This window comes from Mustela nivalis, assembly GCF_964662115.1.
Source record: "Mustela nivalis genome assembly, chromosome: 10".
Taxonomy (NCBI): domain Eukaryota; kingdom Metazoa; phylum Chordata; class Mammalia; order Carnivora; family Mustelidae; genus Mustela; species Mustela nivalis.
In genome coordinates, this window is record NC_139029.1 from 96,223,616 (window position 1) to 96,244,239 (window position 20,624).

Consider the following 20,624-nt stretch of genomic DNA (forward strand, 5'->3'; position numbering starts at 1 on the left):
CATTTAAAAGCCTTTACAAAATTGTAAGGCCCAGCATGTTGGCTTCTCTCTTTCTCCAATCTTAACACTTCTCTGCATTCCTTGAACCCACTCCCTAGGGTGCATTAACTTAGTGAGGTTCTTTCTAAGATGAATCAGGGTACCTGGCTGGCTCAGTCCATTGACCATGTCTCCTGACCTTAGCGTTATGAGTTTGAGTCCCACATTGGATATAAAGACTATTTAAAAATAAAATCTTTAAAACAAAAGAAAGGGCACCTGGGTGGCTCAGTTGGTTAAGTGTCTGCCTTCAGCTCAGGTCATGATCCCAGGGTGCTGGGATCCAGCCCCGTATCAGGCTCTCTGCACAGTGGGGAGTCTGTTTCTCCCTCTCTCTGCCTGCCACTCCCCAGACTGTGTTCTCTCTGTCAAATAAATAAATAAATCTTTAAAAAGAAAAGAGAAAAAGAGGGGTGCCTGGGTGGTTCAGTCAATTAAGCCTCCAACTCTTTGATTTCCACTCAGGTCATGATCTCAGGGTCCTGAGATGGAGCCCACATGGGGCTCCTTGCTGGGTGTGGAGACTGCTTAAGATTCTCTCTCTCCCTCTCCCTCTGCCCTTCCCCCCTCCAGGGCTTGGGTGCCTGCTTTCTCTCTCTCAAATAAATAAGTAATGAAAAAGAAAAAAAATTATTTCAGGCTTATGATTGCTCAAAGTTTAGGATTGCCCCTGCCTTTTGTTGTTCATCTAACAACTTTTTGGATGTCTGAAGACACCAGGGAAAACAAAACCAGTAAGCTTGGGCACTGTGGTTTGGGGAGCATAGATGTCATTTTTTCCCTTTCCTTTCCTTTTCTTTTTTTTTTTCTTCTTTTTTTCTTTCTTTTTTTTTTTTTTTTTTTTTTAAGTGAGAGCATACTTCTCTGGGAGCATTCCTTTCCCCAGGCCGTAAGGACAGAGAAACACTGTAGAGGCTCTGGGAATGGCTGGACCTAAAGGCAGCTGTGATGTGGCAAAGAGTCACCTCATCTAGGCTAGGAAACACAGACTGTGCTAACTCAGAGCTCCATAAAGGCAGAAAAAAACCCTTTTAGGGCTTTCTCCCCTACTCCCTCCCCACAGACTTCAAGATCCAAGTGAAAAAATTTGCCAGCATGGGTGGGGCCTCAACAGGCTGAATCACTGTGACTAGGTTGAGACTGCCCAAGAAAGCTGGCTTCAGACTATCACTAGGCAAACACCGCAGCTGGTTTTGCTCGCATTTTCAGCAATGTGCTACAGACGACATTATTAGAAAATGTGCAGATAGGAGAAGGCAGTGGAGGCCCCCTCTACACCTGGCAGTCACACACCCCCACCCCTCCATGGATTTTGTGTAGGATCTGCCATTTTGATTGTATGTATAAAACCAAACTGTAGACGTTCCACCAATGTAACCTCTCCTTCTCTGAATGGTCCTTTCATTTCCCAAGAATCTTGAGAATCCCTGGAGTCATCCTGGCTGCTACTTTCTATCTGCACAACTTTACACAAGTTATTTGAGTCTTGGTCTCCTCACAGGCCTAATGGATATAATAATACCCATCTCATCAGTTAGAAAAATGAACTGAAAAACAGCTGAAATAAAATATGTTAAACATCTAAAAGGGTGTTCAGTATGTAATAAACACTGCATAAATATTATTTATTATTATCAGCTAGTACTATGATCTTAATAAGTCTGGTCAAATATTAGAAAAGGTCTTTTACTTTACATTTATAATATTATCATCCCAGTTTAGGGGGAAAATTGTCTTCTTTTAAACTCATCATTAAAGGGGCGCCTGGGTGGCTCAGTGGGTTAGAGCCTCTGCCTTTGGCTCGGGTCATGATCCCAGGGTCCTGGGATCAAGCCCCACATCGGGCTGTCTGCTCAGCAGGGAGCCTGCTTCCTCCTCTCTCTCTGCCTGCCTCTCTGCCTACTTGTGATCTCTCTCTCTCTGTCAAATTAAAAAATATATATTTTTTTTAACTCATCATTAAAAACAAACATGTTTTTCTTGACTTCTCAATTTCTTATCCTAACCAGTCAGTTAATACACTAGTAGCCTCCCTAGAACCATTCAATTTACCACGAATACATCCAGTGACTACTGAGTGGAGGCTGGCGGAAACACAAATTCACTAGAATCGGCTGGAGGAAAATAGGGTCGGGAAAATCCAAATCCAAGTCCAACAAGTTTAGTTTAGTTGATGAGCATTTATTGAGCTCTTACTGCATATTGATATTACACTAAATGCTAGAAACTAGAAAAGCACGAACAAGTGGTGTTTTCTGCCCTTCAAGAGCTTATAGTCAGGGTCATATTTTGAGACTGGAGAATCAGGGAAGGCACCCTAAAAAAAAAAAAAGGAAATGGTACTTGAGCTGAAACTTGAAGGATGAGTAGGCTGGCTGGCAGGGAAGAGGAGAGTAAGGGTATTCTAGGCAAAGGGAACCACCAGAACAAAACCTGGAAGGATAAAATAGCTTCAAATTACAAGCAGTTCAGAATTAATGGAGCAAAAAGCATGTGATGGAAAACATTGGGAAATAAAGATTCACAGTTTACTTAGAGAAGATGGGTACCACACTTTGCCCAGCTAAGTAGGAGGAGCTAATGTTTCCAGTCCTCTCGCCACCACACTTTTACCAGGGGAGCTCCCCAGCCTAGAAAGTACTCACTCTTTTAGGTCACAAAAATAAGGAGTTTTTTTTAAGGCCCACATTAGGTGACGTTGGTTAAGTTCCTTTGTTACTCTTTGAAACTTTATTTCCTCACTTTTAAATCGGGATGGTAGTTCTATTTTTTCATAGGGCTGTGGCAGAAATTGCCTGGCATATGCTAGCTGGTCTCATCCACGTGCTGCTGTGGTCTCATCCCAGATATGCTGGGGGCGGGGCAGGGGGGCAGTTTGCGAGGACCCACAAGAAAGCACATGGCAAGGAGCCTATAAGCGAAAATAATTCTGACTCAATAGCCTGTCCAGGGTTTATGATTATAGTACATAAAGTTTATGACACTAAAACAGTCATAATTTCTATGAGCCCTGGCAACCTCCTTTCTCACACAAAAAAGTGTGTGGTCACCTTGTTTTTATTTATTTATTACTTGACACACAGGGGGAGAAATATGAAATATCCATTACTGGTCTTTTCTCTGTGTTCTCTCTTGGTTGCTGTCAGTGGTTTCCAGCCCTGAGAAGGGAGGACCAATCCTCGATCTTAGACCAGGCTGTGGAGAGGAAGGACTTGGAAGGCCACACCTGAGAAGTCAGCGAACCTCTGCCTGAGGACCAACTCAGCCTGTTCATTTCCCTCTGCCCTCCACCTCTGGCCACTCTCTTTTTTTTTTTTTTTAAGATTTTATTTATGTGTCAGAGAGAGAGAGAGAGAGGTAGAGAGAGAGCACAAGCAGCGGGGGAATGGCAGGCAGAGGGAGAAGCAGTCTCCCTGCTAAGCAAGGAGACTGATGTGGCGCTAGATCCCAGGGCACTGGAATCATGACCTGAGCTGGAGGCAGATGCTAACTGAACCGGCTGAGCCACCCAGGGGTCTCTGGCCATTCATTCTATCAGGGGGAAGTGACTCCCTCATTTCTCTGTTACAAATTACCTCTTGACCAAAAGGAACAGGTCTGCAGACTGCCTTTCAGAGAACAAACCACACTGCACTGAGGAGCACTGCAGCTCGGCTCACCCATTCTGCATGGCAGCAGATGCAAAAGGTGAAAAAAGAGGAGGGATTGTTAGCACCCCTCTTCCCACCACCAGCACCACACAGCTGTTCAGAAGTTTAGTCTTCAAAACCACTTAATACTCCTGCAAGCTCTCTGCATCTTAAAAAAAGGGGGGGGGGACACACAACAGTATCCATGACAACTGAGAAAAAAAAAAAAAAAAGTAGGCTGTTTAATTCTCAGCCATGGTTTATATATGGAGCCTGTTTTTTGTCCACAGGATTATCTGGTAGGATGTACATTAGGTCCATGTGAAACATTTCTATTCACAAATTAAGAGTAAGCCCATGTCAACACTGCTTTATTCATCTTTTTTTGGACATGGAATTTCATTCTTTTACATCAAAAGCTATGAATCGAAGAATGAAAGAAAGCCACGTATCTGAGGGCGTATTTACACACTACTCATGTGTGTGGCCTGATTCGTGGGCAACCCCCAGGGGGCACCAAAGAGCCGTTTCTTTTTTTAGCACACTGGGATGTAAGAAATCTGGGGTACACTTTCCAGGCCATATAAATCCCAGTAGACGGGTTCTATTGTGCAGACTTCCTGGGATCAATCCAGGGCGCAGGGAGGTAGGGACTTGAATTACATTATCAGTAATTTGGTTCTTGGCCAAATCGAAGGATAAACCTATCAAGACACTGAGTACTTCAAGAGTCCAATCAGAAGTTTCAAGCAACAAGGCCAGATTCTTTTTGAGAAACAAATGGTTGTGGCTGAGGCCACTTTATACTGTAGACAGTACCCAGATCTTTATACTTTATACTGCAGACAGTACCCCGATCTCTACAGCCACCGAGAATATAATGCTTAGGTCACCTGGGCCCACTGTGGTCCAGTTACAGATTCTCAGGGTGCCATTTAAACTCGATAATTTGGGCACCTGGGTGGCTTTGTCTGTTAAGCGTCCAACTCTTGATTTCAGCTCAGGTCATGAGACCAAGCCCTGCGTTGGGCTCTATGCTGGGCATGAAGCCTGCTTAAGATTTTTCTCTCTTCCTCTGTGTGTCCCCGTCCAAACAACAACAACAAGACTCCCTAATTTATTCAAGAAGTAAACCAGGGGTAAAAATGGAAAGACAAAATCATTGGTATAGGCAATTGTCCATGAACCAGAGTGCTCAGCATATATACATTTATTGGGATAAAAACTCTTAAAAGAGACATCATTATGGAAGAATTCCCACAGTCCAAACTAAGCCAGGAGTCATATTTTTATGAGACATCACTATCCCTTGGTGCTCTTTCTAATCAACATAACAATTATCCATTCACATGACTTACCTTTTCAAAGTCTCGAAGAGCCTGGGTCTGCACCTGAGGGGGGTTTTCAAATGCTCTCAAGGAATGCTGCTGCCCAAAGAGGGTCTTTTCACCACTTCTCCAGACCTGTGATTGCACTGGAGGGCCTCGATCTTTAGTGTCACTAAGAAAAGCTACCAGTAAAAGAGAAAAACAAAAACATTTTCTATAACAGTAGCACTATGATCATTCTAGCTGGCACAATCCAGCAGAATTCCTCTGGAGGAATTCCTCAGCAGAATACAGACCAATTCTGGGCCACATGGAAACAGTTTGCATAAAGTAGCCTGTTGTTGATCATATTAATAATGTTGGGGTCTGTGATCAAAGCAGCAAGACTGATACAAAGGGAAGGTCAAGCAAAGCTTTATTTCACGCCAGCACCGAGAATCAAACCAACAGTTCAGGGATGCCTCTCACAGAGAGTGTGACCCCTCCCAGCCTTACAGACTAACTTTTATAGGGCAAAGGCCATGTGGTTGAGCCTGGCCAAACACAGGTGGCCAATGAGATTGTAACACACAGAGAAAGTTGCATAGTCATGCTAGGTCACAGCAGGTGGCCAATTGAATTACAATTTACCCTATAGTAGCTGTTTGAACTAGCCTATCACTCTGGTCAGAATTAGCGCCCAAAAGGCGGGGTTTACATTCTTCTGTGGTTAGGAAGATAGTAGGTGCGCTTTACTGATTGGATGCCTCCACCTGGCCTGACTTGTCCTTGCATCTGGGCTCTGTTATCTCCGCCTGGCCTGACACGTCCTGGTATCTGGGCACTTTTATCAGGGACTGGTCGGCCATATTTTACTGGTTTCCCAGACTTGTTTTTAAGTAAGTTCCTCTGGAGGGGGCAGGGTCAATCTAAGTTCACTGCATAAACAACAAAATGGCTGTTCTACTGAGATGGGGTCGCTCCGGCTAAGTAGACCCTTACAAATAATGGTCCCCAAAGGGATGCCTGGGTGGCTCAGTTGGTTAAGCATCTGCCTTCAGCTCAGGTCAAGATCCCAGAGTCCCGGTGTCGAGCTCCACGAGCCCCACATCCCCCACATCAGGCTCCTTGCTGAAGGAGACTGCTTCTCCCTCTGCCTCTGCCTCTGCCTGCCAATTCCCCTGCTTGTGCACTCGCTCTCTCAGTCAAAGAAACAAGATCTAAAAAATAATAATAATAATGGTCCTCAGTGAAATGCACTGGTTTATGTCTATGCTCCTCTGTGATTTGATCCTCTTGCTACTCCACCAAGAAGTAGAGTCTCTTTCTCTAGTCTTCGGAGACATCCGAGTGAGGTGGGCTTAGGGTTGTAGATTCAGGTAGAAGATGTAGAAAAATACATATTTTCTTGGTTGACAGAAGGAATCAATGACCCCTTATTACTATGCATTTTTTTTTAAGTCAGAAAAAATGACAGCCATTGCAATCCAGTGAGCTCCATAGCCAGCACCAGTGTAAGAGCAAAAGGGGCTCTGGGTCAGTGTGCCTCACGAAGGAAAAATTAACTCGACATGTGCCTATGAACAAAGGAGCCAAGAAGCAACATGTCATCATATACTTTTTCTATCCTTTCCTTATTTTTCTTTCTCTTTTTTCTTTCCTTCCTTCCTTGTACATTCTGGTCTCCTTTGTCAAAACTTAATTGACCATATACGCATAGGCACCAGAAGCAAAGGCACCAAGAGCAAAAATAAACAAGTGGGGCTACATCAAACTTAAAAGCTTCTGCTCACAAAGGAAACCATTAAGAATGAAAAGGCAAGCCATGGGATGGAGCAAACATCCCTCCCTCCCTCCCTCCTTTTCTTTGGGCAAACTTGCCAGAATGAGCACAAGAAGTCTCCAGATAGCGCAATCAACTCGGACGTTTTTCTCTGCTAAGAAAGAAAAAAAGGAGGAAGACAGAAAGAATCAGCAAGATGATGGTAAGGAGAAAAATGCAGAAGATAAAATATGATGAAGAAAATAATCATGAGAAATAAGATGATTCTACTATAGCTTTTTTTTTCCTTGTCTAAACGTATTTAACTCCCCATTACACCACTGATTTTAAAGAAAAAAAAATGTTGAAATGTAAGGCCATATAACTTGTTTTTAAACTGCACATTGTACAGTGTCTTCATCTGTGTAAAATTAACACAGTATCAGGCATGCCTTAATGGTATTTTCAGAAGCCACAAAACTTGCCTGGTGGAAGATAGAAGTTTAAATTAGAACAGAAATTTAAAACAGGTTTTATTGGTGCACAGCACAAATTAGTTATGGATAGAGGTGGTATTTTTTTCCATATTCAGCTGTCTTTGATTCAGCTTGTACAAATAACTGTTGTTCTGTTAATTGTATACTACTCTGTGATTATAAATTAATAATAATTACAGTAATGTTGCACCTGTTTTGTTGATATTTATTTCTAAGTAAATGTAAATGCTTTACTAAAGAGAAATTGGAAAGAATTATTTCCCCCACATCTAGATGAAATTAAACGGGCTGTTGAATGGAAGATGATTTGATGAAACAGAACAATACACTATAGTTAAATTAGTGGGATGTGATAGAAGATAAGAGCCTTTGAAACTTGGATATGAATCCTGACCACTTGCAAATTGTGGGGATTTAGGCAAATCTCTCTTTTTCAAAAAAGATTGTATTTATTTATTTAACATTGAGATGGACAGACAGAGAGGGCGAGAGAGACCAGGAGTAGGGAGGGGAAAGCAGGCTCCCCACTGAGCAGGGGAAGGGGTGGGGCGCTCCATCCCAGGACCCCACCCCCCATCATGACCTGAGCGGAAGGCAGAGATTTAACAGACTGAGCCACCCAGGTGCCCCAAGGCAAATCTCTTAATTTGGTTGAGCCTCACTGCCTAGTAAAAATGGGAATAACAATACTGACCTCCCAGAGCTTCTATATGAATTAATGGAAATAAAAATTAAAGTACTCAACCTAATATCTTGCCTGTAGTACATATCATCTCTACCCTTCTTCCATTTTTGCCCTAGTACTTTGATTTTTACCTCAAAATGGAGGGTCTTGAAGTTCAGAATAAGTATGGTAGACCCTTGGAATTTGGAGACTTAACATACACAATTATAAATGCTAATTTAAAGTGACTGAAATCCTTAACACATTCAAATTAAAACCTTTTTTCATGTTGTGCATATGAACCATCTGTGCTCAAGGCTGGTATGAAAAAGGCAAATCACTCAGCAAAGTAACTAGAACCCTTAAGTGATTAAAAGTTTTTGTGAAAAATGCTCCCCAAAGGAGAACTATCTTCACCTTGGTTTCATAATTCAGGTAGATCCCTGGCTAATGTTAGTTCAGTAATGATACGATAGTATTATAACTACAATATTAATAACAATAACACTTACTGGGTGCTTTATTCTTCGATAAACTGTACTAGGAGCATCTCTCACTTAATTTCACTTATGAGGCTGACACTATTATTGTACCCATTTTAATGGTATATGAGTAGAAATTTCGTTTTGGTGGCAGAGTCTATTTTAATCCTTTTACAAGTGACTTTAACCTTGCAATTACAGAATCATTAAAAGCATGAAGAGTTCACATAGTATTTCAATTATGATTTATTGCACTATGCTGGAAAGGTGGGGAGTTATATGTTACAGTGATACATGCAAGTCTGGAAAGTCACAGACTGTCTGAGAACATTGCCATAATGACTTTAAAGGGGTCATAATTTAAGGGAATTATGATCAGCAAGCACTCAAGAATTTATCAAGGTAAGGCCCATGGCCTCCTTACCTGCCGCATGACTTGTTCTAGGTACCATCTCCCCTTCATCCTCTGCAAAATAATCTCTGTGGAAAGAAACATATTGTTAATTAACAAGATACCACCCCACATGGTCCCCCATCCCTGTGCAGCAAGACACCATGTTCTGTTTTCTTTTTTTTTCTCCACTTTTTTTACTCATTAAGCTCCTACTATGTATCAAGGGCAGTGTTAAGTGTGGGAGATACAAAGACAAACACCACAAGAAGGGTCCCCATCCTCAATAAGGACATATGAAGATAACCATTGAACAAACAATGCCATCATGAGGGAACAGCAAAGACCCCGAATCAGGGAGGAAATTCATCTGTTAGAAGAACAGAAAACCAGTGTTGCCAACCAACCATGCAGGACCTTGTGAGATGGGGTGAGGAGACTGAGTTTTATGTGGAGGGCAGTGGGAAGCTACTGAAGAATTTTAAATGGGGGAATGTAGTAAATGACCCGATTAGTTGTTAAATAGATGATTCCAGCTGCTGAGTGAGACAGTGTGGAGGGGAATACAAGTGGATGAGAAAAGCAAGAAGTTGTGATGGTTTTAACTAAGAGAAAAGACAGAGGAGATGGAGATAAGCAAAAAAGTTCAAGATATGTGTAGGAAGTAGAACTGACTCAGAAAGCTTGGAAACCAGATAAAGTCTATTAATGGTAACGTTAAAAATACCACAGTTAAGTAGCAAGAGGTATGTTTGCCCAGCACAGTGAAAGTCACCGTCCCTAGCACAGAAGGGAAAAAATTTTCAAAATATATTCAACAAATACTTGTCAAGCATCTACTATGTTTTTAGGCATTGTTTTAAGCACCGCAAATACAGCAGTGAATAAAACTGACAGAAATGCCTACACACATGGAACTTACAGAAAGGGGAAACAAGTAAGTAAACAAGGTGTATAAAAAATTGAAGTAGGGAATGGGGAGAGAGAGTGCTGGAGGTATGGGGAGGAGGAAGGGACTGCAGTTTTCAGTAGGCTACCATTTCTCTGAGAAGCAAGAGCGTAATCATGAGGGTATTTGGGAAAGAGTCTTCTAAGCAGAGAACATCAAACACAAAGGCTCACAGGAGGGAGCATGCAGAGTGTTTGGGAGCAGAAAGGAGGCCAGTCTGCTGGGCAGTGAGGGTGAGCACATGGTGAGGAAGTCGTAGGAGGTAAGGTCAAGGAAGTAATGGGAAGGCTGGGCAAGGGTCAGATGGCACAAGGCCTTTCAGGCTGCTGAGAAGCATTGAGCCACTGGAATCCTGTGAGTCAAAAAGAGGGTTGAACTGAGTGATGAATGTTTTAAAAGGACCGGCTACTGTTTTGACAACAGACTATCTGGGCGGGGAAGGCAACACAGAGAGCAGACAGCAAGAATCCTACAGAGAGATGCTTTCAACATTTAGTTTATTCCTTAAACACTTGGTTACACCCGGTTTATTGTTCCAAAAAGGGTTCTGTAGTCAGAGGTTTAGAAGGCTTCTCTTTTTAAAAACCAGAACCCATTCACAGGGAAGCGGAAGAGAGACTGGCATTTGTTTAGAAATTGTTGTTCTTCCTTCTGGGCCGCAGGGCTGGATGCTGGCATGAATCTTCACTTTGTGAAGTTCCAGATGGACATCAAAGTAGCAGACAAGGCACATTGGACTACACACACCACCTGGTGGTTTTTTATTATTCAAAAGCAGATCACCAGCCTGTGGTTCTTCCAGGTCATCTGCCTCTCTCCCTCCTTTACTTCCCATTAAAAACTTTCCCAGAGAGTAGAGCAATTAAAGAGAGGAAGGTAGCACTCACGAATCCTCCTCTGCTGAGCTAAAGTAGGGGAAGGATGTTGAAGCTATCAGCCAGACCAATGTATTGAAAGATTTGTGGTGAGAAAACTTACACTTAGCTGCTGCTATTCAGCTATTGGATGGATTCCCTTAGACTCAGCCTGTAGACTTGGGTAGGTGACTGTGCATCTGCCATCAGCAACATGGGCCACTCCTCAGGCCAAATTCAGCCCAGCCAACATGAATTTTTTTTTTTTTTTTTTTTTGGTTGGCACAAGGCTGACCCACTTCTGACTTCTCTTAGAAAATGAATGGGTCGGGGCACCGGGGTGGCTCAGTGGGTTAAAGCCTCTGCTTTCGGCTCAGGTCATGATCCCAGGTTCCTGGGATCGAGCCCCACATCAGGCTCTCTGCTCGGCAGGAAGCCTGCTTCCTCCTCTCTCTCTGCCTGCTTCTCTGCCTACTTGTGATCTCTGTCTGTCAAATAAATTAAAAAAAAAAAAAAAAAAAGAAAGAAAGAAAGAAAGAAAATGAATGGGTCTAGCACCACTGGGCCTGCCTTTCCGCCTAGGGGGATAACCTGCCTCCTTTCAATAGAACAAACACGTGATCTCCAGTTCAACACAGTCCCTGTCCTCCTCATCTTTGTAGTCCCAGCTCAAACACTCACTTATGATACCCACCTGACTCCATGTAGGTCTCTGAGGCTGTTACCCTGGTATAGATCCAGGGCAGACAGAATTTCATTTCTGTTTTAATGCATAGTCTTGAGAACAGATAAGGAATATGTGGTAAATATACACAACAGAATATTATGAGGCCATACAATGATGAGATTATGCCATTTGAGACAACAGGGATGGACCTAGAGGATATTGTATTAAATGAAATAAGACAGACTGGGAAAGACAAATACCACATGATTGCACTCACTTGTGCAACCAAAAAAAAATAAACAAAAAACAAACAAACAAACAAAAAACCCAAATGAATAGAGAAACAAAATGCAGAGTCAGACCTATAAATACAGAGAACAAACTGATGGTTGCCAGAGGGGAGGGAAGAGGGTTGGGCAAAATGGGTGATAAGGAGTGGCAGACCCAGGCTTCCTGATACAGAATGAATAAGTCAGGGGGAGAGAAGGTACAGCATAGGGAATGTCATGGATGACATTATAGCAGTGATGTGTGGTGACAGACAGTAGCTACACTTGCGATGAACACAGCATAATACCTACACTTGTGGAGTCACTGTTGTATACCTGAAGCTAACATAACATTGTGTGTCAACCATACTCAAATAAAAGAAAAAAAACCCCACAGTCTTGAGTAACCTAATTGCTTCAGCATGTAATTCACTAATCTATGATGATAAACTACTAAAACTGGTTCATAAATCACTTTTACCTCTTCAGCTTCAGTTTCCTCAAATGTTTGTAAAAGAAGTACATGGATTTTTCTAAGGTCCCTCACAGTAACTGTGCCATTCTACTCCAACAAACACTTCACCATAAAACTCATTTTGATACCTTCCAAGGATCCAGGGAACTTTCCAGACATGACCTCATTCAATCCTCTTTGCTCTGAAGATTCTACAATATAGATCCAGAGCCAGCTACAACACAGGGTACACACACCCCATGAGATACTTCACCTTGTAAGCCCACCCACACCCACGCTGAGCCAGCTGTCTTCCCACTAGGAATCAATAAATGGAAGGAGAGAGAGGTCGCTTTGGATGGGTACCGAGTCAATGGACATACTTATACAGTCTCGGGAGATTTTTTAAAAATCACTTTAACTCTATTAACAGCTCAAGTTCCCTCTCTTATTGCCCAAGAGTGGGCTCATCATCTGTTCCAAAAGGTTGAGAAGGAATTTGATGCTCCCCCAGGGAAGGGGCTCATAGTGAAGAAACACAGGGTGTATGTCTAGGGGATTGCAATTCGCAACAACGTCTGATAAACCAAAGTGCAAAGAGAATTGAGGTATCTGAGAGACATATTCCTAGCTAGGCCCTACAGACACACACACACGCACATGTACATGGCCTTGTGAAGCCGTAATATAGGTTGGTAAATTCTTCCATACTATCCAAGACCAGAAAACACTCGTACGACCTTGTCTAGTTTCTGAAACTGAAGTGTTTGTAGATTTATTTTTTAATATCAGTCCATGAATGACTCATGCTCCACTAGCATATGGTTCACCAGGGTAGGCAACAGCTCTCCCGCTAGATGTACATATATAATCTTTCTCGCTAGATACTTTTACCTTAAAATGCTGCTTTTCCTGTATAAATGAACTATACCTCAAGGGGCCTTATTATTCTTTTTCTCTTGGCCTCATCAGTCTGTCGGTACTGATACCACTTCCACTAAAGTTACACTTACTAAATTTTGCCAAACCACTCTCTGGTCTAATTTGAGGAACCAAGCGTTTTCCAAGTACAATCCGCCCACAAGCTGCTTGCCTACTTATTGCTGCATGAGATCTTGCCCACGATTTCTTGATTTGCTGATAAGTAGCTAAGAAGATATTGGACTCAAACAACACATCGACATTTAATATCCCATATTATTAGCTTTTCCTACAGTTTTCCAGGGTGATTAGGTTGAGACTAATCAGAAAATAATTGACTTCCCCAAAGCCATCTTCTACACTCTGATACTCTGCTGCTGTCAGACTGTGCTCTGATGATTTTTTTCCAGTAACTTCCTAACTTTAGTAGTTCCAATTATGTCAGGAATATCCAAGCATTCAGTTTTGCTTTGCTTGAAAATGGCTACACTGATGTAGCTCTTTTCCAAAATGTATGCAGCTCAGTGGTGCCACTTGTCTCTTTTCTCCTAACATTGTGGAGAGGGTAGAAACCCCCTTCCTTACCAAAGGGCAACACCACGATGGCGCCTGCAGTGAGACAGTTTCTACAAAGCAGCCATTGGCCTTCTTCTGCAAAATGCACTTTTAGTGTTACTGTCTTATATTTTGGTCTATTTAATTTATAGACTGAGAAGAGCAAGGGATCGTGTTATCAGACCATGTAATTCACGAGCAATGGCAAGGTGGTAACCACACAACTTTATATTACAAACGGGTTGTGCAACAAGTCTGAACAGTTATGAGCTGGTGGCATCCCAGGACCGAAGTCATCCCAAATTATTTTTTAAAAAAGATTTAATTTATTCATTTGGCACAGAGACAGAGCACAACAAGCAAGGGAAGTGACAAGCAGAGGCAGAGGGAAAGAGAGAAGCAGGCTCCCCACTGTGCAGGGAGTCCGACGTGGGGCTCCATCCCAGGACCCTGAGATCATGACTTGAGAGGAGGACAGGTGCTTAACTGACTGAGCCACTCAGGTAACCCACATCCCCAAATTATTTCTAGGGAGCTCAAGTCCGCCCAGTCCCCAGTACTTCCTTCTTCTTGGGCTCACCTATTAACAATTTTAACGGAGGGATATTTCTACCCATATGAGTGTCTAAACTCTCAAAGGGATGGTTATTTCCAAGTCCTCTCCCCAGGGCAATCAAATCTACTGAGGTTGTTGGAGGCCACACAGTCTGGGTCCCCTCCTTCACACCTACCACCACTCTTGCTGAAGATCTCTAAGCCTGTGGACAAAGGCCATCTCTTGGAGGCATTTTCTATCTTTCAGATTTCTTTTTATGTAGTTTTTTTGTTCATAAACAAAAACTCAGAAAGGGGAAAAACAATCTTCTATAGCAGTACTTAGAGCGAAAAACTGAGCCATGATTGACATTTTTAAGTTTTTTCATTCCTTTTCATAAACATTTATTGAAAAGTGACTTATATGGTAAGCCCTGAAAACATAAAGATGAAAAAGAAATATACTCCATCATGAAGGTGTTCAGAGTCTACTGGGGAAGGCAGCTAGCACTCAATGAGATAACCGTAAGAATAATGAGATTTAAAACAGAGATTTGGAGAGAGGACCGAATTCAAGAACTTTTACAACTCAAAAAAATAAATAAATAAAACAGATTTCAGAACATAAATGTGATAGCATAAACTGCCCCCATCACCCCCACCCTATCCCCTGGCAATGTTTTTACCTTTCCCTCTTCTCAAACCTTCCTTCTCTAAGTTCTAACCCTCAGGCAAGAGTATTAGGGAAAGTTAAGGTGGAAACTGGTTCTTCATTTGCATGTCCTTCCTCAAACCCATCAGCTTTATCTAACTACTTAGAACCTCCAAAGATGATTTAAAATGTCAAGCAAGGAAGGATCAGGACGAAAATTTGTACTATAGTAAAAATGCCTATAGATATGGACTAGAAGAGAATCTGCACAAGAGATAAGACTGGAGGTTTAGGGGGCACCTGGGTGGCTCAGTGGGTTAAAGCCTCTGCCTTCGGCTCAGGTGGGATCAAGCCCCCGCATGGGACTCTCTGCTCAGCGGGGATCCTGCTTCCTCCTCTCTCTGCTTGCCTCTCTGCCTGCTTGTGATCTCTGTCTGTCAAATAAATAAATAAAATCTTTAAAAAAAAAAAAAAGACTGGAGGTTTAGGATGGTGGAAAATACATGTGAATCGCCCTTTTTTCTTTTTTTACTATTTTATACTAAAAGGTTAATTTTTTTTTTTAAACTAGGCGCCACACCTAGCATGGGGCTTAATGCAAGGCTTGAAATCATGACCCCAAGATCAATACCTGAACTGAGATCAAGATCACTTAACCAACTGAGACACCCAAGCGCCCATAAAGGTTAATTTTTATTTTTTAAAGAAGATAATTATTTTGATCCAATTTACACTGCCCTTCTAATGAAGCCCTCAATAAAAGATAAACAATGTAAGAGATTAGGCTGGGTCTGACCTCCTCAAACAGTGCGGATTATGTGGTGTGACAGGAAGATTGTTGGAAGTTTGCTTAGCACTAGACACTGAACCAAATTCACATTCCATTCTAATTCTAATTTATATATATATATATATATATATATATATATATATATATATATATAAATTTCATTTATTTATTTGAGAGAGAGAGAAAGATAGCAAGAGAAAGCATGATCAGGGGTTTGGGGTGGGGGGTTGGAGAGAGAGAAGCAGGCTCCCACTAAGCAGCCCCATTGTGGGGCTTGATCCCAGGACCCTGGGATCATGACCTGAGTTGAAGGCAGGGGCTTAACCGACTGAGTCACCCAGGTACCCCTAATTCCTATATTCTTTTTTTTTTAAAGATTTTATTTATTTATCAGAGAGAGAGAGGGGGAGAGAGCGAGCACAGGCAGACAGAATGGCAGGCAGAGGCAGAGGGAGAAGCAGGCTCCCTGCTGAGCAAGGAGCCCGATGTGGGACGCTGGGATCATGACCCGAGTCGAAGGCAGCTGCTCAACCACCTGAGCCACCCAGGCATCCCCCTAATTCCTATATTCTTAAAGCACATTTGACATAAGTAACTAAATTCTGGTTCAAATAAAAGCAATCTTTCTGATGTTCAGAGATCATTTTTAAAATATTTTTTATTTGTATCCATATTCAACACTTGCAAATAGAAAAGGGTTGGAAGGAGAAGAACTATGGCCTACTTTCTCTAATGTGTGAAGCTTTGGCTCTGAGAACTTTTAAATGGTAAGGTTTCAAAAGCAGAGGCAGCCTAGGAACAAAGACATGTACAGGCGACTATCTCAGGACTGCCTGAGCCCAACTTCACAGTTCACATTCTCTTCCAGTGGAATTCTCCTCAGCACTAATCTCACATTAAATATCCTCTTTACTGTGGACAACCACCACCAGCCACCACCAATGCCACCACAATTCATTAAGTGCCCGATGCATTCCAGGCAGCATCTCATTCAGTCCTCACAAGATCCTGTATCACAGATAAGAAAACAGGGGCCCTAAAGGATGAAGTGACTTGCCCAAGATCATACAGCTTGTTAGTGTCAAGCCTGAACTTGAAAATGCCACTTGACTCCAAACCTTTACTCTTTCCACCTATACCTTTACCAGAATCTTCCTCTGTATCTGGCTTGACTCCTGGGAAGTGACCCCCTGAGAATCTGAAGGGCAAGGAAGGCTGGACAGTGATGCTGTGTCAAGGAATTTAGACTCAAATCCAGACACAGATATGTTCTTTGAGATGCCAACTCATCCCCGCTGGACATAGCTCACACTTGAGTATTCAAATACTGGTGTCATAGATACCATGTGACAAATGAGTAAAATCCTAAAAGGGAAGTGCCTGGTATGACTTTTTTTTTTAATAGGTTCTATCCTGAAAAGTGAGTCATCCATAATTTTACACTTCCCAACTCTACCCAAATCTCTCTAACTGTTCAAACCCTCCCTGAACCTCTTTGTTGCTAACCCTTGCCACCATCCCCAACGGATAAAGGGAAGAAACTAAAAGGCAGAGAAAGTGATGGGATAGACACAATCAAAACAGGACAGGCCAATAGTGAACAAACTATGAGACTTCTCCTCAGATCTTTTTCTCTCGCCAACAGAGACATTGAGTGTGTGGTCTACATTCCACACGTTGCCAAATCCCACCCCCATTTGGCACCAGAACGGCAATAACATATTTGAATGCAAATAGGGTAGAAGTCACAGATGCAGAGCACAAATACCAAGAGATTATCATTTTTTCTCATCTCAAGACCTATCATTATAACCTCTGCAAGCTAGGATACTTAATTGGCAAAGCCCCCTCAGAACAGACAGAGCCTCGCTCTTGAGGCCCCCTCTGCATGCTGACCAAGTGTGGGCTGACTTGGCACTGCTTCAGCAACATCCACTTTTCTCCAGTACATCCTGAAATTACACCCTTCACTCAACAGACTCTATTCACTGTGAGTGACCACAGCCAAATGGGAACTCTTGAGACAGTTTTCCATAGTGCTACTAAGCCCTCAACAGCAACAGGGAGCTACAGGCATCACTGTGCACCTGCAACAACTGATCCACATTTTATGACCTTTCTCACCCTTGTACTAAGTCTTTGGCCTAAAAGGAACAAACATTCTATTTCTTGCTCTTATCCATCAAGGCTCAGAGAAACCACTTCATGACATAAAAAGGTAAAGGAAATTCAAGTAATTTTTTCTCATCGGACACACAAATAGCTAATAAATTCTCTTCCTTCACCCCGAATCAGCCAAGACACTGATAGCACTCTTTCATAAGAGACGCGAAAAATGATCTGCTTCAAATTCAGTCACATCCACTGGGGGATGGCGTATGGTCTCTCCACCCACTTCTCAAACTTAGCTTGTGCTAAGTTTTGGCCCTGATGATGCATTCTGTAGTGCTCAGTCTTCATTAACAACCACTACTCACTAGGCACTATGGTATGCCAAGGCAGCTGGCACACAGTCCATCTTGGAGCCCTAGCCCAAGCACCAGGAGATAGATTTTTTTTCCTGTTTCTATCTACCTTTTTATTCACATAATCCTTTGTTGTTTCCTATCTTTTCCACATCTATTTTTAATTATTTAAAAAGAATGACATGCTCCTTCTAGAAAATTGTGGAAAGGAAACAAAATGTATATAGAAAAGTAATAAAAAATGTTACCACTTAAAGACCACATCCATGAAGATATTTAATGTATTTACTTCCAGTTGTTCTTTAGTTCATATGCCCATGAGAATTGTACAAAATAGAAATAATACTGCATGTGCAACTTTGTATCTTGATTTTATTTATATTATTGAACTCAAAGGTTTTGAGGAGTGCATTTTTAGGGGAAGAGAGTGAAGGAGGCACATAAGAGGAGAAGGAGGAGAATTTCTTAATATTATATTTCTTAATATTAAAGATCTGTAGAATGTATCTAGAGTCTTCTTTTTCAGTATAGTTCCATGATGTATTTTAAAAAGAAGTTTATATTAAAGCTTTATATTAAAGCTTATATTAAAAAAAGCTTATACCTTGTGCACTGTTGGTGGGAATGTAATTGGTATAGCCTATGGATGAGAGTATGGAGGTTCCTTATGAAATTAAAAATAGAGCTACTAGGGTGCCTGGGTGGCTCAGTCAGTTAAGACTTCTACTCTTGATCTCAGCTCAGGATCTCAGGGTCATGAGTTCAGACCCCATGTTGAGTTCCATCCTGGAGCACTACTTTTTTTAAGCTCTACTTTAAAAAAAAAAAAAAAAAAAAACTAGAGCTACCAGGATTCCCACTACTAGGTAGTTACCTCAAGATAATTTGAAGAGATAATATGCACCCCTGTGTTCATTGTAGCATTATTTACAATTTGGACTGAGGATGAGCTGCAAAGCTGCAGCCAAGATATCTAAGCAAATTAAGTATTCATCAATAGATGAGTGAGTAAAGAAGATGTGGCATATATACACAATGGATATTTCTCAGCTATAAAAAAAAAAAAAAGAATGAAATCTTGCCATTCATGACAACATGGGTGGACCTAGAGTGTATTATGCTAAGGGAAATAAGTCAAGCAGAGAAAGACAAATATCATATGATTTCCTTTATAAGTGAAATCCAAAAAATAAAACAAACACACAAAACAAAACAGAAACAGACTCATATATCCAGAAAATATATATCCAGAAAACCCTCTGGTGGGTTACCAGAGGTAGGGAGGGGTTGAAGGTATGGGTGAAACAAATGAAGAAATTTAGGAAGTACAAAATTTACAAAATCTTATATAAAAGAAATAAGTCATGGAGACATAGGGTACAGCATAAAAAATATAGTCAGTGATACAGAAATAATTCCATATGGTGACAGATGATAAGTAGACTTACCATGGGGATCATTTCATAATGTATAAAAATATTGAATCACTATGTTGTACACCTGAAACTAACAGGATATTGTATGTCAATTTCACTTCAACCAAAGAAAATAAATTTAAAAAAATAAAACAAAGATTATAGACTCCTAGAGGATAATAAAACTGACAGAGGGTTACCAAGGTTTAGGGGTTATTAAGGCAGTAAGAGACTCTGAAGTGGTGCTGAGAGTGCTGAGAGTGATTGAAGGAGCTGCCCCCGAGGTCCAGGCTCAGGAGGGAGATGGACAAAGAGCAGGTAGCCTGGAAGATAGAGGAACTGGAGTATGCAATAAGGTGAACTGAACATTCAGAAAGAATGAGAAGATGGGGGAACTTGACCTTGTGGTCAGGAAACATAAACTCAGAGTTAAGGATCCTAAGGGGAATTTGGACTGAGGATGAGCTGCAAAGCTGGCTTGCTGAGGGTGTATGGCAGTGGACTGGCAGAAAGGAATTGTGACGCCCAGGCAGAATAGTAATATATATTCATGCCTAGTGACCCCTCTGGAATATCAGTCACTTACAGGCAGAGTTTTTATATCATTCACTATTATATAGCTAGCATTTAAAAAGCCTAGATCATAACAGGAACTTGATGCATATAACTTAAACTACAAATAAATGCAATTTGAATCTATAGTGTCATCAAGCTTTGGTAACCTGCTGTGTCCATTCCATAATAGGGAGACACCTACCAAACAGATGTTCATATCAACCTTGTGGGGAGTGTTCTCTAGAAAGTTCTAAATTGCAGATCTTCTAAGTGCTAGAAACAATGTTAGATGCTGAAGATTTAGAGACAACAAAAGTCCTTTCTTCCAATAAGCTTAGAGAATGGAGAATACCATGTAAACCAATTAACTAGCTGCAAGCAACAACAGGATAGACAGCAGAACACCCAGAATTAGGTTCCAAAAACAATTGCAAAAGGAGGTAATGCTGAAACTAATCTTTGAAGAGTAAAGCTATCCTAGCAAAGGCAAGGCTACATGTGTAGGTGGGAACAGCTGGTATAGGAAGGCCCACATAATAATTTTAGCTCAGGAAGAGTAAAATGACACTCTACAACCAGCTCCTTAGGTGGTCTGGCAATAGTGCTGTTCCCATGGTGGCAATAACCTGGAAATCTCTAAGTAATACAGGAAGAAGCATTGTCAGACCAACTCAGTTCCAAGCTTTATTTGTTGTCACTTGATACACATAAATGTAAATTCCTTCCTGCTATAAAAATATATATTGACTGAGTTTTAAGGCACCATGTAAATG

The 20,624-nt window shown here is 41.5% G+C and overlaps 1 protein-coding gene across 20 annotated transcripts in view; it reads right to left on the minus strand.

The window, feature by feature from the left end:
* Positions 1-20,624, minus strand: part of PDE4DIP (phosphodiesterase 4D interacting protein) — a 210,658-nt gene that overhangs the window by 150,333 nt on the left and 39,701 nt on the right. For 19 of the 20 annotated variants that reach the window (XM_082685174.1, XM_082685185.1, XM_082685178.1 and 16 more), the window contains exons 2-3: positions 8,805-8,860; positions 5,027-5,178 (exon numbers count right to left, since the gene is read on the minus strand). In XM_082685174.1, the coding sequence (XP_082541300.1) occupies positions 5,027-5,178; positions 8,805-8,860 (208 nt within the window). Of the gene's footprint in view, positions 1-5,026; positions 5,179-8,804; positions 8,861-20,624 lie in introns of those variants that run through there. The other variant, XM_082685176.1, reaches the window with a different exon arrangement.